The sequence below is a fragment of the Protopterus annectens genome, chromosome 12.part0, assembly GCF_019279795.1.
Source record: "Protopterus annectens isolate FY-2018-M chromosome 12.part0, PAN1.0, whole genome shotgun sequence".
NCBI classification, from domain to species: domain Eukaryota; kingdom Metazoa; phylum Chordata; order Ceratodontiformes; family Protopteridae; genus Protopterus; species Protopterus annectens.
In genome coordinates, this window is record NC_056746.1 from 400547832 (window position 1) to 400573027 (window position 25196).

Genomic DNA, 25196 nt, shown 5'->3' on the forward strand with positions numbered 1-25196 from the left:
TGCAATTTAGGCTTAAATTCATAAGTGCTAATATTGTTGTATAAACACACATATTTGTGGAAAGTGCAGGGTTTGTATGCTCTTAGTGTTACACACATTTTAAATGCAAAGTCTTTCGCCATGCCTTTATTATCTGTTAAGATTTTTTAACAAACTGTTGCAAAGCTCTTTATCAGATTTAGTCCTGATGTGAAACTAGCAGGTGGTCCGTTGGCATTACGTAACAGTGTTTTCTTAATTACTGACCTAGGACACGTGTGCTAGTGTGAAGAAGGTTGAGTGTATGTACTCAGAGGTTAAACATATTAATTTTTTTTCAGTTATGATTCTGTCACTAAGGCAGTAAATTTTATCAAGTCACTATGCAGACATCTATTCTTCTTTTACTGGTGTTAATGTTTTTTCTGTTCAGTTTGGCTGATGGCAAAAAAGATAGTACACCTAAGAAAATCAAATCTCCTACAAATGAAGAAAAAACAGATGTTCTAATACTTCACAAAAGAAACTTTGGAAGAGTTCTAAGGGATAGCAGATATCTTCTGGTCACATTTTGTAAGTAATATGTTATGTTGTAATTAAGACTACCATGCCATGCTTAATCTTGGATTTCATTAATTCAGCATGATTTTAAAGTTTTATGTAACAACTTTTGATTTTAGACATTATGCAGGATTTTAAAGCTTATCAGATTAGTTAATACAGTGATTTCAAAACATAGTGTTTGTTACATATATTGTGAAGAAGCAACCTTTACTGTATGTCTTTCACCTGGTCCCTTATTGTCCAATAAGAATTGTCTCAATGAGAAGCTGTACAGTTGAGTTCTGGACAGAACAGAGTGTCTTCAGTTATGAACAAGTTGAGAAGATGTAGATATGTTATCCTTCTTGGACTTACCCTGTATATGAAAATCTTTGTTTTAAATATGCATCCTCTAAAGCTTAAATGTCTGAAGAAATATTAGCTGGCATCTACAGTATAAGAGGTCAGCAAAAAATATTCTGAGTCACTATGCCTTCAGAGTTGTAATTACCTGACCTGATGCAGCAAGCACAGTGTAAATGTCCCAGATGGTAACTGTCCCTGCTTTTTGCATCCTCTTTGTTAGTCACATGTATGCCCCCTCACTCTCACTTAACCCTTATTTTCCCCTTATAAATAGTGTATATAATAATATTTTACTAACTGCAGCATTTAACTAGTTGCTATCTGCGGGCTCCTTATGCAACTTTACTCCATTGTATCATTCCAATCCCTGTATTCCTTCCCCTCTCTAGATGTTATAGTTGTTAAGTACAATGTTTTAGTAATCTGTTTCAGATTACCTCCATTTCGTTGCAGCTCACTGCATGTTCTATCACATTTCAATGTGTATTTTCACATTGATAGATACATATGTATATCTTTGTATCAGTATTGTCACCTCTAGCTTGGGTATTAGCTGAAAATATGCCTTTGTCCCAGCTCATTTAGAAAAGTTTAACAAAAAAATAAATAAGGCCAAGTATAGATCAACAGTGTGGTTGACAATGTTGCATCATTGTCATAGAACAAAAAGAGAGATTATTGGAGAAAGAACATGTATTGCATACCTGTCAGGAAGTGGTGATGTTCAACAGTGGAAGGTTCATCAAAGCTCATTTCATGGAGCTCAGGATCTTGTATTCTTTGATGCCTGCCGCTACCACATCAGAGAAATTGCACTTCCCCACCAGCTGCAGTAATTTCAGAGGTAATAATATTTACATGGGATGAATGGCATCTACTACTCGCAGAGGGCTTTGTGTCCTTTGCTACTCACTAAAAATAGTTTATTATTTTAATGCATTCAAAGAAGTGATTTAATTTGTAGGCAACGCCAATATCATACTTGCTGAATGTATGTCATTGATGAATAATAAAAACGCCACCAAATCCACACAAAAACAAAACACTAGATAAAACGTCAAATGTGAAGCTAGAGACAAATCACTGACTGCCACATAAAGTAATTAGTTAAGCACTTTCATTTGGTTTATTCCAACGAACTTCTTCAGATGAATAATGCCATAATTGTAAATACGTTATTGATATTACAATCGCTAAGCAACAGGGTTAAAAGATACATTTCTTGTCACAGGTACAAAGTACAAAGTGAAATCATAACCTGAGTAGTGGTCAGACCATATGCTATTCAAAGAAATGTATTTTAGATATAATTGCAGTAAAATTAATAATGACATCAATGTATTGGTAGTAATTAAAAATTCACAATAGAATGATGTGTCAGCGAGTCTCACTGCCCATTAGGAAGACTAAGTGACCAGAGGGCAGTATCTTGTGTCATTATCTGTAACTGTGCTCTAGTGTATTATATGTTGAAAGTTATCACAAAACATTCAGCTGAAGAATATAGAACGAGGATCAAATCGCAGCAGCATCCATTTATATACTATGTAAGTTTGAGCAAGTCATTTAATTTCAAAGTGTTGCCATTTTATATCTGAAATGCAATTACTTCAGGGTCATTAGTTGTGAGTTGTTTAGCTTACAATGAGGGTCTGTCTGTATTAAATCAGAAAATGTTGATTTATTGATCCTGTAAAAGCGAAAGCTTGAAATCCCAAAGACATGGAACAGCGATTTTTTTTCCCAGGAAAAAAAAAATCACTGTTCCACAAAAAAAAAACAAAAACTTCAAAACATTAAATAAAGTAGGGAGATTCGCCCCCCCCCACCACCGTAATTAAATATATCAACTCTGAGATTGCACCACAGTGGAGGAAATGGCAAAGTCCCAAAAATGGCCCAGTGATTTTTTTTCCCTTGGAAAAAAAAACGCTGTTCCGTGTGTTCGGGATTTCAACCTTTCGCTTTTAAAGGGTCAATAAATCAGCATTCACTATTTTAAGCATTCGCTGATTTAATATAGAACCTAAAATGACAGCTTCTTCTTTCGGCTTTTCCTGGTTAGGGGTTGCCACAGCGGATCACCTGTCCGCTCATGATTGGCAGTGGAGTTTTTCACAGTGTCGAGTTGCCAGTCTGGCGCCCAACCTTCCACAGAAGGCCCACACATGCACACACTCACACCTAGAGCCAATTTAGAGTGTCCAATCCACCTACAGCATGTCTTTGGGATGTGGGAGTAAATTGGAGCACCTGGAGGAAACCCACGTGACCACAGGGAGGACATGCAGACTCCACACAGAAGGCACCCCAGCCGAAGATCGAACCAGAGAACCTCTTGCTGTGAGGCAATATACCCTAAAATGACAGCTACCGTAGTTAAATGTAAATGGCAAGGTTTTATTTTAACAAGAGGCATTAAAAGATCTGCTGACAATGCAAGTACAGAGGTTTTAACATTTGATGCCCTATGAAAATATGTAAGTTGCCGTCACACTTATTCTAATACAATACAGCACTAACAGCAGTACAACTGTGGGTGGGAAAATATATTGTGATAGACATGATTGTTTTATAGAAGATTTTTGCAGTCTTCAGTCATAAACACTGAGTTTTCTTATTCATATTGTTACTATTTTCCATGTCTCTTTGCTTCTCCCACTGTTGCCTGCAATTTGCTTTGTTATAGAACTCCTCCACAATCTTCTGTAGCTAGCGCCTCCAATACTTGATTGTCATTCCTCTTTGACATAGAACCCCATCATTTTAGAATTGCTTAGTGGATACCTGGGTGAAAAAAATGGCAATAAGAGATCAGTACAACCTAGTATGGAGGCACCTTGTTTGCAGTGGAAGTCTTTTTTATATGTTCTACTCACAATGCCATTCTACAACCAGCATGCAATGATGTAAATGTGGAAGTTATCCACCAACATCTTTTGGTGTGCTCCCATGTTTTCTCTACAGGAGTAATCCCCCAGTCTCCACCATTGGCTATAGTCTTGAGCAGAAGATCCCTATGGCAGTACGCTGCTCTATATTTACCCCCAGCTGACTCCTTAGGGAGCATGTTCACTAAGAGAATTTGGGTAAATTGTTTTTTAGTTAGGGCTGCATCCCTCGATGTCATGGAGACAGCTAATTGCAAACATCTTTGGTGTTTGTCTGCATCATCATCATCATCATCGATTGTTTTTTTCCCATGTTCTTCATCTCACATTGCTGCAGTCCTTACACTTGGGTAGTCCGCTGTCCTCGGTCGGCCCGAATATCAAAGTATAAGGCTGACGTCGGTCAAGGTGCATTAGACTGACATCAGGACGTCATTGTTTTTTTCCCTTTTTCTGCATGGGGCTGGGACGTTGTGTCAAGTGTCGATATCCCCCTTAATTCAATGCCACCCCCTTTGTTTTTTTCCCTTTTTCTGCATGGGGTTGGGACGTTGCGTCAAGTGTCGATATCCCCCTTGATTCAATGCCACCCCCTTTGTTTTTTTCCCTTTTTCTGCATGGGGCTGGGACGTTATGTCAAGTGTCGATATCCCCCTTGATTCAATGCCACCCCCTTTGTTTTTTTCCCTTTTTCTGCATGGGGTTGGGACGTTGCGTCAAGTGTCGATATCCCCCTTGATTCAATGCCACCCCCTTTGTTTTTTCCCCTTTTCTGCATGGGGCTGGGACATTGTGGCAAGTGTCGATATCCCCCTTGATTCAATGCCACCCCTTTGTTTTTTTCCCTTTTTCTGCATGGGGCTGGGATGTTGTGACAAGTGTCGATATCCCCCTTGATTCATTGCCACCCCCTTTGTTTTTTCCCCTTTTTCTACATGGGGCTGGGACATCGTGTCAAGTGTCAGTATCTCCCTTGATTCAATGCCACCCCCTTCCCTTCTTTGACAGTCATGGCTGACTATCACAGGTCTTCTATCACACAAATCACTACCTCTGTTTGCCAGATGCTCTAATTTCCTTGTTCCTTCTTCTTATCTGTCCCAAATCTTCTTCATCCAGATTGTCTTCTTCTTTCCTGTGCATGTGCCCAGACCACTGAAATCTGTTTTCTTCGGTCTTTTCTACAAATGGAGCTACTTGGGCTTCTTCTCTGATCTCCTCATTTCTTCATCTGCCCCACAGTGTATATCCTGCCAGTCTTCAAAAGCACTTCATCTCCACCTCATGCAGTTTCCTCTGCTGCTCTGCCTTTACTGCCATGGTTTCTGTAATATACAGTAGTACTGATTGCACCACTGTTTTGTGTACCTTACTTTGCAGATTCTTTAGCATCCTTCTGTCACACACTACTCCTATTACTCTGTACAAATTGGCTGCATCATGCTTCCTAACCTCTTAGTTCAAGAAATCTAAAAAAGACCGAACATAGGAACAAACTTTAAATTTTGCTGTTATAAACCTAGAAAGTTGTTAGAGTAACAGGATTTGCATTTTCATGGATTTTCTGAAGGATATGAAGTCTGAAACTCATGGATGTCATTATTTAGTTACTTCGATCCTCAGTGACTCTCCCAGAAAATTGAAATTTTTAGAGGAATGGACCAAAAATATGAGGCAAAAATCTGGACAGTTGAGCGGTATGGTCTGCAGCCCCTCTGATTCTACTTTGACCTGCTATTTCAGAGTTTCTTTCTCCTGAATCACTCTTCCCAGGTACATGAAGCTGGTAACCTGTTATGCTATTTCCTTTTTATCTCACTCAACTTCTGATTTCCTCCAGTTGCTGCCATGATAACTGTCTTATTTGTATTCTGTTCATCCCTTCAGTTTTGCATTCCATTTCCCTATCATTTGCCTGAATTGGCCTGAATTGGTCCATAACAGACTTAAAAAGGAAAGAAAAGTAATAGACATTCAGAACTGCCATATTGCTGAAATATCTGATGTCCTTAAGGGGTTATTTGCATATATCCTAACTTACCTCCAATGCAAGATGTTTTAAGGAATCACACAGTGGAAAGTCTAGCTTGGCTATATTTTTCTTTTCGGTTTCACATTTGTCATTGTAGAACACTATATATTTTTGTGCATATTGACAGGCTGTAAAGCGTTGAATTCGCATAAATCTAACTGCCAATGAAGATTCCAGGTGGGACAAAATCATCAGGTTCACAATGATCTAACGTTGCCTAATAAATGCCTGATTCATTTTACGCACTAGGAGTTAGGTTAATCCTTTCTAGCTAAAATAGGGCAGTAATAGCTTGGTGCCAACAATGATATGGAACTTAAATCCATGTGATACTCAAAAAAACAAAGTAGTAACTGCAGTAGTCATTGTCTTTGGATGGGCTAATCAAGGGAAAAAATAAGGACTACCTCATGTTTTGATACACTCTGTGCAGTCCTCTACTAATGTTAATCTGTTCCATCTCTGTCCTTTATTGATGTGCTGGCAATGCTTAATTAATCCTGATTAATTTTAGGCAGATGCACATAAATGCTATGCCAGAAGTGTTGTATACTTTTTTTTAGATCCCATTTAATGTATCTTAGTGAGACAAACAATAAATTTACTTATAAAACATGCTGTGCATTTTGCCCAGGGTTGCTACATTCCCTTTTCTTAAGATCTGGTGCGTGGGTTGTTTCACTTCCAAATGAACATACATGTAGCAACATTAACCTGGCTAAGAATTAAAGATGTGGATGCATCTCCCCAAAAGTATAATAATACTGTGGCCTTACCTGTATGGAGTACCACTAAATGATGTACAATAAAGTGAGTTCCCTCTCTAGGTGTAGCTACTACTGTAAATTGAATCACAGAAGCTCTTTCTTTTAACTGATCTGGTTCTTTTTTTATGTAATGGTTAAGCACCATTTCCTTGTGTGACTAAGACAGGATGCTTGAATCCTATATGTTCAGGTCCAATTAATTTCTTCCTTTTAAAGTGCAGAAAAATGCACAATTTTAAATAGGTTCATATTTTAGTACTAGGCTAAGTGCCCTTGTGGGCCATTTTAAGCCTAGTCAATTAAAACATGTGAGAATCAAACCCTGCACCTTGTGTCTGTAAGGCAAATATCTTAACCATTATGCAAACCTCCCTGTTAAAAAAGTTGTTTGCATAATATTCACTCTTCTATTGTTGAGGACTTTGCCCTGTCCTTCGATGCTTAGCATAGGTAATTGGTGTATATTTTAATGTGTGAAATAAACCATTTTCCCTTCAGCTGCATCAACTTGTTTAACAACACAGACAATGGACATTTTTGAGATAAAACCTCTGCCACCCTGTTCCCCAGTTACTCTAGCAGCAGAACAAATTTAAAGGTCTGCCTTAGTATCGCATCCATGTATACCTACAGTAATTATCCTTAAAGGCATATGTGTACACGTCATTTGTAGGTTTTGCATTTGATTGAATCTCAGAACAGTAATTCCAAATGCCTGATATTTTATTTAGTCAAGCGTTCATTTGTTTGAAACATAATTTAGTCAATTATAGCATAATTATACATATTCTGTCAAACACATGTAAAAATGTCAAATTATTATTTTATCTAAAATGCTTCTCTTTGTCAAGTTTAATATTACAAATACAGAATGACATACTAATCTGTTTCAGGTTTTACACATGTTGGTGAATATAGTATACTTACATTGTAAACAGCATCACTGTATTATGTACACAATACACAGACAGGTAATTAATTGCTAGTCTCAGCAATGTATTTGCATCATGATCTTACGCTGTGCTGATCCACTGGCCTGAGTCATGGTTGAAGAGTCTTGTACTAGTGTGCCAAGCCCCTTAAAGAAGAAAAATATATATTATTTAACTAGAAGTCCTACATGTACTGAATTAATGGCATGAGGTATGACTGAAGTTTTATACCACTCTTCCAACCCAATTAAAGAATAAATAATATATTATTTAACAATGCATGTAATATTTATTCGTATTCCACTTCACCACCCAGTGCTGTTGTAACTATTGTTTAACGAGCAGCCTTAAAATTAAGAAAACATGTTTCTGTCATTGAGTAAATGTGCATATAGGGAGTTGTCAAGCAACTTGAAGTTACATTATACAAAAACATTTTCTTAGATGCCAATTCACAAAAGTTAGGATTTGGCAGCTGCTTCCAACTTTAAACCTTACACGAAATAACAGTGTTCATAACACCCTTAACATTCGTAACAGTTCCTTATGTGGTTTAGTCACGTGTTATTTTAAACTCCCAGGGAATTCGTTATGATAATTTACAATTCATAATGACAGTTGTTTTAGGAACCTAAAACAAATAAGAAGTGTGGTGAGGAGAACGAAGTCACGCTCCAACTTTGTGAAGGATTAGATCCAGTTCTGGAAAGCTGACTCTTGCAGCCTGATGTGATCCTCATGGTGGAGTGCGGTCAACTTTCTGAGTCATTCACAACCAGAATGGTTATTTTACATAAAACATCATAAACAACTTTTAGGTGCTGCAGCTAATTTGAAGCAACTACAAGACCTTAATGAGTGACATTTCTGCAGTGTTTGCACAAAAGAGGAGCAATACTTGGTACTGTCACCATGCAGATCTCGGTTGCAGGTGCCAGCATTGCACAAATGCATTTGTGAATGAGGCCTGGCGTCCATTATTATTGCTAAGCACAAACACCTTATGTTAAATCATGCACTGTTTATGCTTTTTTGTTGCATCTTTTTGCATTTATATTGTCCATGCTGCAAATCCCACATTGAGGCTAAAAAACCTTTTCTGAGTCCGGTCTCATGTCTATGCATCTATCCAAGTGTCTGTTTATTGCTTCTTGTATGACTAGATGATCTTATTTGAGTTCCTCTAGTAGTTATTTCACCATTTTTATTTTGTAAATATGTAAGAGAAACATAGTTTGCTTTTAATGTTCCACTTTTGCCAGGAAACAAAATAAAATCAGCTGAACAAGACTGGAGAGCTATACTTCACTGGTTGCCAGATTGTTGCCTCTTTTTTATAGTTATTTTCTGACATTAGTGATATTATACTGAGAAACATAGTTAATATAAGCAGAAGGATCAGATGAAAAGGCAAGAAATGTGGAAAAGGCATACATATAGTTGCATGAAAAGAAAACTGGAACAACCTCATGTCAATCAGGGTCTGACACTGGAATTATTAAGGAGATGTCAATTTAAACCAAAAGACGAAATGTAAATATTGGCAGCCCAGGGTAGTGGACTACATTGGTTTATAAAGTCCACTGACCATGTGGGAGGAACAGACAAATGCAGGTTCTGTAAAACAGAACTAAAAACAATTGCACATCTTGTTGCTGGGTGTGATACACTAATGGCAGAAGGCCTGTATACTGAAAGGCATAATAGTGTGGCAAGACTGTTGTAATGGGGATTGTTCAGACATTACAATATTGAAGTAGTTGAGAAGCATTGGAAACATGAGCCACAAAACATTATAGTGAATGATTAAGTTTATATCACATGGAATCGCCCATTATCAACAGTTCAAAAAAATAGATGCGAGAAAACCAGATATAGTAGTCTAAGAAAAGATGAGAAAAGTAGCATTGATCATTGAAATTGGTGCACTCAGAAATTACAGTGTTTTATGTACAGAGAGAAAATACCTGGATTTGCAGGTGGAAGTGAGGGCAATGTAGAAAAAGGATACACAGTTCTAGTAGTAGTAGGAGCAATGGGTCTCATAAAAAATAATTTACAGTCTTATTTAGCTATACGACTGATACATGTAACTCTTTCTCAATTGTAGAAGGAGTCAGTACTGGGCACACTGTGGGTGCTGTAAAGAGCACTTCTGGCAAACATCAAAGATGGAAACAATACTAATTTCCTAAACTTTAATCATACTTTGACTTAGGAACGGGGTGCATTCCTGTCATGGTATTAGAAACCCAAAAGACTTGGAGAAATTAAAAAGAAATATAGGTAAACAAATAGAAACTGAAGCTATAGATTAGCTGCAAAGTGAAGGATTTAGTATAGCAAACCTAACACAGGTAAGGTCAGAGCATGATGGAACAATGTGCCCCAAGATTAAGGAAAAACAGGTGGCGCAGGAGACATCTGAAAACTTGCTACATGGTGATGCTTTTGTGGATGACTTAAAACTGTATAGTTTATCAGAAGGGGAATTGAATGAATAGCTGCAAGTGGTTAAAACTATGTCAGATGATATAACAATGTCATTTGATCTTGATAAATGTACAAAAGGAACATTTAAAGCAGGAAAGCTGCAGCACCAAGAAAATGTCAGTGTGGGAAAGGAATGTGAGCAGGAAGGAGTATATAAATATTTGGGAAATGATGTAGGATTGGCAGTAAAACATTTACAAATGTGAATAAAGCTCAGTAAGGAATATTTCAAAAGTATAAAACTAACATTAAAAACTACCTTGACAGCTAGGAATAAAGTCCAAGCTATAAACAAATGTGCTCTTCTTGTTCTAACTTGCCATTTTGGGGTGACTGGCCCCAAAAAGCATTGGATCAGTTGAAGAGGATAACAAGAAAAAAATATTTTATACTTATCAAATGATATATAAAAATCAGTTTATTCCAAAATTATATATTCCTTATTCTGAAAGAGGTATGGGCCTCCTTGAAACTGATTACATGTGTAGATTTGCAGTCCTGGGACTGCATACATATCTGCTGACCTCGCCAGATCCAAACACACTGAAAGTTTTAAAACATGAGGAGAAGTCGTCTAATAACTTGTCTGCTTAGTTTAGCAAAAGCATTTTGGAACCAAGTGGGAAAGGAAATTAAACCAGAAATAAACAAAAATCACACAGCAACTGATCGTGCAAAAAAAAAAAAAAAAAAAAAAAAAAAAGGATATAAGGAAAAAGATCAGATGAGAAGGAAAAAATGTGGAAAAAACATACATATTTTAACAAGTACAGCCTCATGTTGATCAGGATTTGACACAGGAATAGTTAAGAAGAGGTAAATTGCAATCAAAAGATGTAATAATAATAATGGTGTCCCAGGAGAGTGGACTACATACACATTGGTTTCCAAATTCCATTGAACATGTGGGAGAAACAGACAAATGCAGGTTCTGTAAAAAAAAAGAACTCGAAACAGTTGTATATCATGTTGCTTGGTGTGATACACTCATGACAGAAGGCCTGTAGAAAAGGGTCTATATTATATGCTTGAAGAGACTTTTCTTCGAACATAAAATCATCGACACCCAAACAGCGAACACTCTAAAAAGCGAATGGCCACGTCTGTGAATTTTCATCATGAAAGTCTGTATGGGTTTAAGCAGGTGTTGATTGTGGAAAGGGTCCCTTACACTATTTATTAAGTAAACAGTGATTTTTTTTTTTTTTTTGGTGAAGTTTTTAACATTAATGCCTCACATTATGTTCTTCAGCTAATTTCCCAGCTGCGGTGCTTCCTCCATAGAAAATAAATATCTTCTCACTGTCTTTGTTGGTTTTCACTGGGTGCTCCGGCTTCTTCCCACATCTCACAGGCCTGCTGTTAGGTGAACTGATGGACCTTTAAATTGCCCATAAGTGTGCTTGATGTCTGTGAGCATGTGAGTGCATCTTACATTGGACAGGCAGGTATCCTGTCCACGTTTAATTTTTTTACCCTGTATCCACTGATTGCTGGGATAAGCTGTGGTTGCCCTGTAATCCTAAATTAGATAAAGCAGGCATTGAAGAATGAAAACATTTTCTTGTCATGTTATTGAAAGATACTTGTTACAAAAGATCTGTTGCAAGTGAAAACAAAGGATGTCATACCAGCTTCATCTTGGTGTAATTTTGTGTGCATAATGGACACCTTGTCCTATATGTGTACTGGGTGACAGTAGTAAAGTTGTGTGCAGGTCTGAAAATCATTGGTATAATTGTGCCCCATTTAAGATAGGCACAAAATGTAATGCAAACCTTGCATCACTTTTGTAAAGCTAAATCATATTTAAAATGTATAAAATAGTAATCTTTAAAGGTTTAGTGCTTGGATTTTAAAATTGTTTTTGGTCTGCATTTTTCTGATCTGGTAGACTGAGTAATTGTACTTTTATTAATTAATTAATTCATTCATGGAATGAGTATGTGAGAAATGAAAATAACCAATGGTGCTACTGCTCTGAAAATTGGGGTACAAATACAAATGTGTCTCTGTTGGTTCAAAACCTCAATCCCCTAAGTGAGTAATCAGCCTTCTTTTCTAGCCTTAGCACATTTAACTCTAAGATCGTACTTATTATTTACTTTATTTTGCATTTTGTCAACTGGGTAAGTAGACTGGTCGACACAGCTACACCCCGGACCACAATGGCAAGAAATTAAACATATAGTTCAACAGTAAAACAGCTACATTAAGCAATAATACATCATTGAAGCAGTAGTGAACATACAGAACATAAGGTGTATTAAAAGAAATAGTGTTACTGTGTGCAAACCAGTTGGGAACATTTGTCATTAAATTATTAAGATATTTGCAATAGTTATAGTTTAGTAAATATATTTTCACATCATCTATAGCAGAAATAGATAGATTTGTCATTTGAAAATAAAACTGAAAAAAATATTTTAAAATTCTGAATATTCTGACCTAAAAAAAATCAAAGTTTGACCAATTCTGATTGTGTGTAAACAAAGCCAACTTCTACTCTTACGAGCCATTTTTAATCATTCCCTGGGATTCTTTAATGCCTACACAAAGTGCACACTGTTCTGAGTGAACAGATAGCACAAGCATAACTCACAACTTATTTTTCCTAATTTTAGTTTTTCTACTGATTTTCTTGCAGCTTTAAATATCAAGGGAGATTCATAAAGGTTACCACAAAGTGTAAAATACATGTACACTTAGTGTAATCTTTTCAGGTGATTAGAAAGCACAAAAATGTGGTACATAGGGATGTTCTGGAATACAGATCATGTACACTTAGTGTAGGAATTAATGAATCTATCCCCTTGTCTTTGAAACAGGTACAGTCAGTTTCCTTTTAGAGATGTTCTTTTAATTTGGCATGAAACAGATCTAATATATTTTGTTTTGTAATCTCTGCATAGTATGCTTGTGTGCCAGAACTGGGAGCTTTTATTTTTCTCTGTATTTCTCTGGGTACTATTTTAGTAAATGCTCTTTTTACCTATAGAAGATTTAAAGTGTGGTCTGGTTAGTGTTAAGGAACTTCACAGGTACTCCCTGAGATCATAGCTTTGATACCTGGTAAGTAATTCAGTTGGGGGCATTGACTATGATGGACTACCTTAAAGAACTGTATGCTGGAAAGCAGTATTGCTCTACAATGTATAATTATCAGCCAGCAAAATGAATCTGCAAATTTTATTGATTGTGTCTGTATTTTTTGAGTACTTTTACTGAAATGTGTGTGTCTTTCGGCTTTTCCCGGTTAGGGGTCGCCACAGCGGAACTCTGGTCCGCTAATGATTGGCAGTAGAGTTTTACGTGCTGGCTTGCCGGGCCTAATGCACAATCTTCAACGAAGGAATGCCCATTCATGCATGTTGTCACACAGTAGACGCTCTAACTGAGAATCGAACGGGCAACGTCTAACTGTGAGGCGACAATGCTACCGCAGCACCACCACCGCAGTAGTACTTTTACTGAAATAGAAGGTTGATAAAGAGAGCCCATATTCCTTTTTAATATGGAGACATTTCTTTAAAGGAGTGATGGGCAAAGGGTAGGACAAAATCAATTTAGTGAAACAGTTTTAGCTCTGCAAGTGTTTTGTTGATTACCTCACTGATATGTTGGGAAAATGTTAGTGAGGGGTCAGTGGTTAAAGTTGGATATCTTGGTTCTGTTACTTATTGCAGAGAATTGCCATTATTGTATTTAATCACCAAAGAAGGGTTTCCAAGCATTTAATACATTGCTTCCTACAAGAGTATAGTTGTCAGGAAAGCAGAGTTCCTGTGTATCCTGTAAGAGTATACTCTTCTTTACAGGAGACTTCCCCGTACTCCTGAAACTAGTATGCTTATTCTTGTTTTCAAAGTCTAGTTTCTGAAGTCCTGATAAAAGTATATCATTAAACTAAGGCAGCAAGGTGCCATCTACAAGCTGACCTGATTTGCTCGATATGCATAGCAAAATGACCAGCATGGGATGTACAGAGCTGGAGTTAAGGAGTGCTTACAAAAAGTTGTGAAAAAATAGGACTTTTTTCCCATGTTTGTATTAATAATGCAAAAAGAGTGTGTAATGCTGTCATTTTAGTGTATTCAAGCAGTGGGTGCAAGTAAAAAAAAAAATGACACTAAAACGCATAGCTCTCAACCTCTTAAAAGGCCAATGTGGAACACATAGACTAACAATGTGTGACAAACAGTCAAAATGCGAAACACCCTATTTTTGCACTGTGCGAAAATGTACCATTTCCATGGTGCCTGGATGAAGTGGACTTTCAAACAAAAGCATGAAGTTCAAGTACATACCAAAAATTAGCACTGTACATTTCTAAGTCTATGAAAAACACAACTTGTAATTTAAATCAAACTTTATTTTATACTCTACAAAACCATAAATAACCAAATATGAAACAGCACTACTATAGGGCATCAAACTAAAATTAAAACTACAACTATACAGAAGCAAACTAAAATTAAAACTACAACTATACAGAAGCAAACTAAAACTGTCCATTAATACCATTTCCTACAATATTACATTGCTCTAAGTGTTTCCTAAACACTATCCTGCTATATGTTTCACACTGCAAACAATTCTACATCTGTACATTGTACTATATCTACAGACATATTTATTTAATGTGCTTTAGATGCACACTCCTTATTGTATAACACTGTATGTAACTGGTCAAAAATAGGATCATAAGAGCTTACTAGGCTAATGACCCTAAGGCCCTTACAAGCCTAGCCAAGTTTTACTCTTATTTCCACAGTCAGCACCTATCACCCCTGTCGAAGAGGGATATAGGTGGAACCCCTGGGGTGAACTTACGGTTACCCATCCAGTCATCCAGATTGCATTTGAAGAGGACCAATGAGGTGCTCTACTTGACATGAAGTGGGAGTGTCTTCCAAAAGTGTGGTAACCTCTGGGAGACAAATCTGTCCCTCCAGCAGGTTCTATTAATGTCATGTACCAGGTTAAGGCCATTAGAGTGAGTATCCCGTGTACCATTTGACTTATGGATATGCAGCATTTCCAATAAGGCAGGGTCAAAAATTGTCTTATATGCAAGGCAGAGATTGTCTCTGAGCAGTCTGTATGAAACAGAATAAAGTGACAGCTATCTCAGATGATACTCATAGGACAGATGAAGACCACCTTGAATTTTCTTTGTGAGGAACCTTTGTGGTCTCTCCAATTGCTGCAGGTGCTTGGAAAGGTACATACCAAAAGGAGCATTGTACTCAATTTTTGACCTGATGAGGGAAGAGTACAGGGAGGTTATAACTTCTTTTTTTTTTTTTGCTAGAGGCAATGCCCTTACTTATGAGATGAGGTTCATAGGTGTGTTCTAGGCTAATGGCCCTGGAGCCTTTACAAGCATAGCCCATAGGATTACCCTGGCATCGTGCCACCCAAACTTAGTTACCAGTGCCTCTGTCAAGTAGAGCCACTGGAGTGATCCCTGGGCAGGGTGAATTTTATATTTCCCATCCACTCATCAATAGTCCTCTTGAAGAGGGTCAGTGAAATGCTCTGTTTGACATGTATGGAAGTCTATTCCATAGCATGGGCAGTCTCTGTGTTATGAACCTGTCCCCCCAGCATGTTCTGTTGATTGTGGTAATGAGGTTGAGGTCTCTGGAGCATGTAGTGCAGAGGGATTGGGATTTCTGTAGATGTAGCATTTCTAACAGTGCTGGATCAGACATGACTTTGTAAGTCAAGCAGAGATCGCCTCTAAGTAAGCGATATGAGACAGTGAATAGTTGGAGTTTTCTGAGTCTGTCCATACAGGCCAAGTGATTAAGGCCTAGGATCCTCTTTGTGAGGTACTTTTGTGGCCCCTCCAGTTGTTTCAGGTATCTAGTGAGGTACATGCCAAATGGGGCATTTTACTCAATGATTGGCCTAATGAGGAAAGAGTAGAAGGAGACAATGACCTCTTTCTTCCTGGATGCAAAACCCTTAGTAATGAGATGTGCTACATAGAAGGACTTTCTCAACACAGTGGCAATGTGGTGGTCAAAAGAGAGGTTGCTGTCAACCTGTGTTCCCAGATCTCTCATAACGCCTTCTGTATTCAGTGGACTACCATTGATGTGGTAATTCATGGGAACTGGGTTTTTCCCAAAGGGGATGACGACACATTTTTTGGCATTGAGCTTAAGGCCATGATTCTGACACCAGTCATTGGTCTCAGTGAGACCTTTCTGTAGGATGTCAACATCAGTTGGGGGGTTAATAATAGCTCCCAACTTGCAATCATCTGCGAACTTTGTCAGCCAGAGTCCCTTCGTGTTGGCCTGGACTTCAGAGAAGTAGATACCAAACAGGAGAGGACCCAGGACCGAACCCTGTGGGACTCCACTTGTGACTGGTCGGCAGTCTGAACTTGAGTCAGCTACTTTCACACTGTGGGTTCTATATGTGAGCCAGTTTGCAACCCAGCTGGTGATATAGGGGTTGATGCCAAGCTTAGAGAGTTTTCCTATGATTTCCGAGTGGGGAATGGTATCAAAGGCCTTGGTCAGATCAAGGTAGGCTGTATGAAGCACCTTGCCTTCATCCACAGCTCTGGTGACTAACTCAAAGAAGTCGACCAAGTTGAGCAGGCATGATCTACCCTTCACAAAACCAAACTGTGTGGGATCCAGAGTTTGGAGATTCCCTAGATCCCTGTTTATTAGGTCCATGATGATGCGTTCCATAGCTTTGCATATCAATCTTTTTCTGGAGGAGAGCGTCTTGGTTCTATTGGGTATGGCGAGATCCATGCATTTGTGTATGTAATATCATATCAGGCTAATGGGGAGATAGTTCCCATAGTCTGTAGTCACTCCTCCTTTGTGGAGAGGATGACTGTAGCAGTGTGCCATTCAGTAGGGACAAAGCCTGAGGTGAGGCTGTGATTGAACAGGGCACACAGGTGAGGTGCCAGTTCAATCTGTAGTTCATGTAGAATATAGCCAGGGATATTGTCAGGTCCCATAGAAGCTGTATTCTTGGCCTTGGACAGTGCTGTTTTAACCTGTGCAGCAGTAGTACCGAGTGCCTGGCAATCTACTAGTATTGTGATTGGTCCTTTGGGGGGAGAGAGGGGTAAAGTTGGCACTGAATCTGTCAGCCAGTATATTGGCAATATCTGTTGGCTCGGTATAGGAGGTACCATTGTGCAGTAGCTCAGAGCAAATCTGGGTATTGCTTGAATATTCTTTACATAACTATAGAAGGCCTTGTGGTTGTCTTTACTATCTGCTGCAATTCTGTTTTCATAGCTAACTTTAGGGGAATTGATGAGGGATCTCAACTTTTTGTTGAGGCCGATAAGGGAGTTTTTCCAGTCTTGGGACTTCACCTTATTCCGCATCAGTTTCCTCCTTCTGTTGTAGAGTTTGTTTATGGCAGGGCCCACCAGATTGTCTTCCTTTTTTTGGAGGAGAGCGTCTTGGTTCTATTGGGTATGGCGAGATCCATGCATTTGTGTATGTGTTCGTACAGTGCATTGGTGTATGATTTGGCAGTCATGCAACTATTCTCCATTTACATGGGTGCCCTGAAGTTAGCCACCACTGTTTTTAGGAGCCCAAAGTTAGCTTTGGAGAAGTTTTTCATGGTGGTCACCTTTGTGGGGGTGGGTGGGGTGGAAGATATGTGGATTTCCAAGGGATTAGTTTGTGATTGGATCTAACCAGTGAGGAGTTGACTGTTGGTGTAGAGCAATGGTCACCCATGTTAGTAATGACCATGTCAAAGATGTTGCTACTTATAGTGGGGGGTAAGAACGAGCTGGTCTAGGGCATTGGAATTAATGAATTCCAGGAAATGTTGGGCAAGTGTATTAGTACATGAGTAGTTTTCCCAGTTAATGGAGGGATAGTTGAAGTCGCCCAGTATGAGTGTTAGGTTGGACCCTAATATTCTCCAGGGTACTTAGGAACGTGGAGTGTGAATCTTGGGACATGGTTGGGGACCTGTAGCAGGCTATGACCTGAATAGCTGTCTTACCCAATGTTAGCTGTACCTGAAATATCTCTAATGCGTTATGTTGGGCCACCAGTCTGGAGGTGTGTGCATCCTTTATGAATGTGGAAACACCACCACCTTTGGAGCTTTTGTCCAAGTTCGGGGGCCGAAAAGTGTGGAATGAGTTATAGCCTAGTAGTGCAGGGGTGTGTTCTGTTGCCTCGAACCAGGTCTCTGTTACAGCACAAATGCCGATGTTCTCCATTTTAAGGAGTGTTTCGAGCGGTCATAGAATCTCCAAACAATGGCAATATAGAATGCAATTCTTACCACTGTGGAGACATGGTGATCAAAGGTAAGGTTGCTGTCAACCTGTGTGCCCAGATCTCTCAACACTGAGTGGGTACTTAAGGTATTGTTATTGATGCGGTAGTTAGCAGGAACATGACTGTTACCAAAAGGGATGATAATACATTTTTTTTGCATTGAGTGTAAGGCCATGACTTTGGCACCAGTCATTTGTTTGTGTAAGACCCTGTTGTAGGATGTTGAGATCGTTTGGAGATTCTATGACCACTCCCAGTTTGCAGTCATCAGCAAACTTTGTCAGCCACAGACCTTTAGTTTTAGCTTGCACTTCAGAGAAATAGATTCCAAACAGTAGAGGTCCCAGGATAGATCCCCTGTGGAACACTACTGGTTACAGGTCTGCTGTTGGAGGTGGATTCCCTTATTTTGACTATATGGGTTCTCTCAGTGAGCCAGTTAGTGACCCATCTAATGATATATGGGTTGATACTTAGATGGGTGAGTTTGCCACTTATGCCTGAGTGGAGGATACTGTCAAAAGCCTTGCTAAGTCTAGGTAGGCTGTATGCACAGATTTCCCCTCATCAAGGGCCTTGGTGTCTTGAAGAAGTCCACAAGGTTTAACAGGCATGATTTCCCTTTGACAACTCCAAATTGAGTAGGGTCAAGTGTTTGGAGGTTACCAATGTCTTTGTTGATAAGGTCCATGATGATTCTCTCCATAGCCTTGCAGATAAGGCTAGTCAGGCTAATAGGTCTATATATCCCAGGGATGATGGGAGCACCACCTTTGTGCAAGGGGATAACAGTGGCCTTTTTTCCATTCAGCTAGGATGAAGCCAGTGCTTAGACTATGATTGAAAAGAGTACCCAATGATATTGCTAATTCTTGTTCGAGCCCATGTAGGACACAGCCTGAGATGTTATCAGGTCCAATGGATGCTGTGTTTTTGACCTTAGAGAGGGTGTTCACGACCTGCTCTTTAGAGATACAGGGTAGAGGACAGGTGGTAGAGATGGCTTGAGGTAAGTATGGTGGGGAAAGGGGAGTGAAGTTTTCACAGAACCTGTTGGCTAACAGGTTAGCAATGTCCACAGGCTTGGTATATATGGTACCAATAACTACCAGTTTGGCACAAATCTGAACTTTTCCTTTTAAGTTATGCATGTAACTAAAGAACGCGTTTATGGTTGTCCTTAGTTGAAGAAGCTAATTTGGATTCATAGTTAGCTTTGGAGGACTTCACAAGGAGTCTTATTCACTTGTTTAGGCTGAGGAGGGAGTGTTTCCAGTTTGGGGCCCGCTCCCTCTTACTCTTAGACAGCAGTTTCTTCCTCTTATTGTAAAGCCTGTTAATGACAGTTGTCCACCAGACAGATTTGCACTCCTTGAGGAGCTTGTTTTGGCCCTGTCAGGTACATCCGCATCAATGCAGTTGTTCAGGTGTTTATATAAAGCATTTGTGTAGAACTTGGCATAGTTGCCAATTCCATCTGAGGCAGAAGGTGCAGTGTAGCTATTTATACCCTCCCGTGTATATCATAAAATGTTCTGTATACTGTGTAGCACCCTTAAAACCAAACATCTTCACCTGTGCATTAAGAGAGAAACTGTTACTTTATGTATCATCTAGAATGAAATTTTGCATGACTAAAGCAGTCAGTCTGCTGCAACACTGTTTACCAAAATACCTGCAATATTGTACCACAGCACATCTAATTGCACAAGTTCACAACCACAAATAACGGTAGTGATGACCTCAGTGTTAAGAGTAGAAAGTGCAGCATTATGAAAAGTAACAAAAGGACAAGTTTAAAAACAGAAGAGTAAACTCAAACCAAAGTGCAACAGCCATTTGCTACTGTAATTCATTCAAAAACATTAATGGAACAGGTTTTTGCATCAACCTACATTTTCTGAACAATAAAACTGCAACACCAGTGTTTACTAACAGACCAGTCTAATTCATTTAAAAAGATAATAGCACAGGTATCATCCTATATTCTCTAAACTATGATAACCATGAAATTATAGTTTCCCATTACACCACAATCATTTTAAAATGAACAGACTTACACCAACTTACATTACCTGAATAATAAGTGCGAACCTCTGTAGGTAGGCAGCACTGAGAGGCTGCATTTTTTTCTCTTAAAAAGTTAAAAGAGCAACAGGTTTTTTTCTATCAAACTATATTGTCTGAACACCTTAATCTCTTTAAACAGACATCACCATGACAGAGTACAAAAGTAATACAAAATATTTTGCATAAACCTACATTTAGAACAACAGGAACCTTTTCTGACACACTGCACTAAAGTTGTTTAAAACTTAATAAAACAACGAAGAGGTTTCACATCACATTAACCACACACTATCTGAATAATCAGCATGACAGTAAATCATAGAACAGGTTTTGCAAAGACCTACATTTTGCTAAATAACTGCAAAGCATGAAACTTTAATGTCGGGCATTGCTAACATACTGCAACCCTCAATGATTAATCAAGGAAGAAGCTTTTTGCATCTACCTACATTGTATGACTTTTACAAAAACACTGCACCACAAATCCTTTAAAAGTTAACACAACAAACAAGTTTTGCATCAATATACATTATCTTAGCAATAATTAGCATAAATCTCCAGTCTTGCATTAATGACCACAACCAAATTCAAAATAATAGAACAGACTTTACAAATACCTAGATTTCATTTCCTTCCAGTAAGACAAAGTATAAAATTGGTGCCTTCCATTACTGACCCATTATAACCTGCACCAACTCACCAAGAAAAGGAGGGAGGCAGCTCTAAACTCCAGTAACTGTGGTACAAAAAAATAAATAAAAGGAAGGTAGGCAAACTCCACAAAACCTGAGAACCAGCCCAGCAGAAGTGCCACCTTCCTGATGTCTTAACTACCCTCCGGTCCTCCTCATTTCTTCACAAATAATGCTTGCAGCAGCAGCTGTAGAAAAAAAAACTCCAAAACTCCTCCAGGAAAAGAAGCGTGTTCCAAAAGTAAATGGAAGAATAAGAGTTTTGCAATACCCACTTTTCAAGGTTTCACAATGGTGTGAAATTCCTTGTGATGTTATTATTGGCTGTGTAACTACCAGCAGGCAAAACCACATTTCAAGTCGTAGCTGGTTATAGATCGCCCACCATGTCCCAAGATGCTCACTCCTACATTCCTTGAGACATTGGAAAATATAAAGGTCCTACCCAACACCATAATCTTGGGTGATTTCAACTACCCTGGTATAGACTGGGTGAACTACCAATGTTCCAACTCCTATGCTCAGCGATTCATAGAATTTATAAATTCAGATGTCCTTGAACAACTAGTATGTTCCCCCACTAGAGGGGACAACATATTGGATTTAATCATCACAAATATGGGCGCCCATTGTACCACACCCATTATCACTCCCTCCTTGGTCAGATCTGACCACAAACTGATAACCCTGGACATCCTCACCCCTTCACCTCCCCCAGTCAAAGAAACCATAGTCAAAAACCTTTCCAAAGCAAACTTCAAACTACTTGCATCCGAAGTGGAAAGCTTCACTATTCCCTTGCAGAAGGATAATGATATCCAGGATGCGGATTCATACACCAAGGCACTCTATATGCATCTTCAGGATTGCATGGACCGTGCTATCCCAAATAACCCCTCAATCAAGAAGAAATCAGTCTGGTGGACCCCGGCCATAAGCAAACTTTACAATAAAAGGAGGAGACATACAAAAAAAGGCCAAATCTCAAGTAGAAAAATCATCCCTGATCAGCATTAGTAAGAAATTGAGGGCCCTCATCAAGTCAACTAAAGCTAATTTTGAAAAGAAAGTTGCCAAGGATGCCAAGGATAACCATAAGGCCTTCTATGGCTACATCAAAAACCTAAATGGCAACGCTTAGGTCTGTTCTGAGCTAGTACAAAATGGAACAAAATACACTGACCCTTCTGACATTGCCAACATCTTGGCTGACAGGTTCAGTGCAAATTTCTCCTCCCCCTCACCACCTACAGGGGTTATTACCATTCCAGGGGATTGTGTAAGACCAATTATTACTGATACGTTGGTTAACAAGGCTCTATCTAAAGCTAAAAACACTGCCTCCATGGGACCAGATGGTGTTCCAGGCTGTGTCATATGCGAGCTCCAAAAGGAATTAACCCCGCATCTTAATACCCTGTTCAGTCTCAGCCTCTCCACAGAATATGTGCCCATAGAATGGCGCACGGCAACGGTGGTCCCGCTACACAAGGGTGGGGCCACAACTGACCCTGGGAACTACCGACCAATAAGCCTGACCAGTCTGATCTGTAAGGCTATGGAGCGAATCATTATGGAACTCATAAATGGAGAGATTGGGAACCTCCAGTCGCTGGACCCCACACAGTTCGGTTTCATCAAGGGCAGATCATGCCACCTGAACCTGGTGGATTTCTTTGAGACAGTTACTCAGGCTATAGATAAGGGAAAGGAGGTACACACGGCTTACTTTGACCTTGCTAAAGCATTTGACACCATTCCCCATTCAGGTATTATTGATAAGCTCACCAGCCTGGGCATAAACCATTACATCACAAGATGGATCGCAAACTGGCTCTCAGACAGATCCCATAAAGTAAGAGTAGCGGGATCTGTGTCCGAATCCAGACCAGTAACGAGTGGTGTGCCTCAAGGCTCTGTCCTGGGGCCCTTCCTGTTTGGCTGTACTTCTCAGAAGTACAGGCAAGCACGTAAGGGCTGTGGCTGACTTAGTTTGCAGACGACTGCAAACTGGGTGCTATAATAGAGTCTCCGGCCGACATGGAGATCCTCCAGAAGGGCCTAAATGAGACTGATGCATGGTGTCAAAGCCATGGTCTCAAGCTAAATGCAAAAAAAATGTGTAGTAATCCCCTTTGGAAAAAACAGAGTACCCACAAATTACAACATAGGAGGTAATCCCCTGAAATCTGAAGAAGAAATAAGGGATCTAGGGACCCAAGTAGATAGTCAGCTTTCCTTTGATAACCATGTTGCCAAAGTGGTTAGAAAATCCTTCTATGTGACCCATCTGATCACGAAAGGGTTTGCATCAAGATCTAAGGATGTAATGGTGCCCCTCTACTCTTCCCTCATCAGACCCATTATTGAGTGCAATGCACCAATTGGAATGTACCTGGCTAGACATCTCCAGCAGCTGGAGAGACAACAAAGGTACCTAACCAAGAGGATTACTGGCCTCAAACAGTTGCCCTATGCAGCACGATTGAAAAAGCTAAGACTGTTCTCTGTTGCATACCGCTTTCTCAGAGGCGATCTCTGTCTAACGTACAGAGCCATGTCCAACCCAGAATTGTTGGACATGCTCCATCTTAGCAAAACCAAATCTACTCGAGCTACATGCTCTACAATGAATAGAACATGCTGGAGGGATAGAGTCCCTTCGCAGAGACTTTCCTTACTATGGAACAGGGTCCCGATCTACATAAGACAGAGCCCCTCACTATCACTCTTCAAGAGGAACCTTGATGAGTGGATGGGTAACAGAAAGTTCACACTGGGGATCACACCAACAGCACTACTAGATAGGGGCCAAGGGCACTAGCTGCTAGTACAAGGGTCTAGGGAACTACTAAAGGGGCGGTGAATACCGCACAACATGGCTGGGCTAATATATGCCTTCGGGCAGATAGCTCAGTACCAACCTATGAACCTATGTGTTAAGGGAAAGTCCTGTAGTGATTAACCAATTTTATTCTTATCTCATTGGCTTGCTTTACCTAAAAATTATTTCTTGATCGGCTCATATACCTCAATGCCAATTGGCTTTATTTGTGGTATACAAGCTAATTAAAAACGCAAAGCGGAGTCACCGCTGTTCAGTGTGGAACAGTGGAAACACACCTAACACAGCCTTTAAATGCGGAGCATTCTAGATAATTTGGATCACTTGACTGCATAGTTAAAACATGGTGGGTAATGTGAAGACATTCAGAGATATAAATTTTAATTTGGTGATGCAGTTATGACTGTTACCCATATTTTCTTAACTTTATTAATTTCTTAAAAACTATGAGCAAATGATGTCATCTTATGCAAAACATTAAGACACACAGTGTTGCCACTGGTACTTGCCATGTAACAGAAATGGTTTTATAGATTAATATTTTTTGAAATATTGTGAAATTATATGCATAAATTCTGCAATATTACAGAACAGTAGTACACTATCCCATCTTACTGCACATCTTTAGGAAACTCTAGAACACGTAAACAATTCCTTCAATGATATCTTAGATCTGTCCTTGCACTCTTAAAGATATAACCCTTTAACTGACCATAATACTAGTATTTTATGGCAAAGTACCGTTTTTCTTTTATAAATTTGCACTATAAAATCAGTATCTACAGGCAGACCTTTGATACTAACGCCAGCTTATAATAGCTCATTGTCTACCAAAGAGCTATCATATTTTACATTTTTTGTAGCTTTCACCATTTATCGGATATTATAAATCTACTGAAGTGTGTTTTCAATAGAGAATTTTGGAGAAAAGCGGACAGGAAGTAAGTGGTTTCCTACCTTAGAGGATCCCATAAGCAAAGGTGTTAATTAGCCTCCTGCTGGTCAGGATTAAAGGAGTTTTAACTTTTGTGCTAAAGACCACTCTAGTGGATTTTGCTTGATTGATCAGTAGTCTATTATTTTACGTCCAGTTTCATATTTTGGTGAAGCTGGATTGCATACTTTGTTGGAAGTTGACAGCATTTGTGTTGGATTCTAAGAGTTAGCAGTTCATAAGCATATGTAACATACTGAAAATGGTGAGGTCATAGGTTAGATTATTAATAAAGGGAGAGAGAAAACAGGAAGGAACCAAGGAAGGAGCCCTGTGAGAGCCCTCTGCTAAGACA

The 25196-nt window shown here is 39.2% G+C and overlaps 1 protein-coding gene across 1 annotated transcript in view; it reads left to right on the forward strand.

The window, feature by feature from the left end:
• The first annotated feature begins 287 nt into the window (after positions 1-287).
• Positions 288-25196, forward strand: part of PDILT (protein disulfide isomerase like, testis expressed) — a 261556-nt gene continuing 236647 nt past the window's right edge. The window contains exon 1 of the mRNA XM_044089503.1: positions 288-552. Within this exon, the coding sequence (XP_043945438.1) occupies positions 363-552 (190 nt within the window). The 5' untranslated portion in view covers positions 288-362. The remainder of the gene's footprint in view (positions 553-25196) is intronic.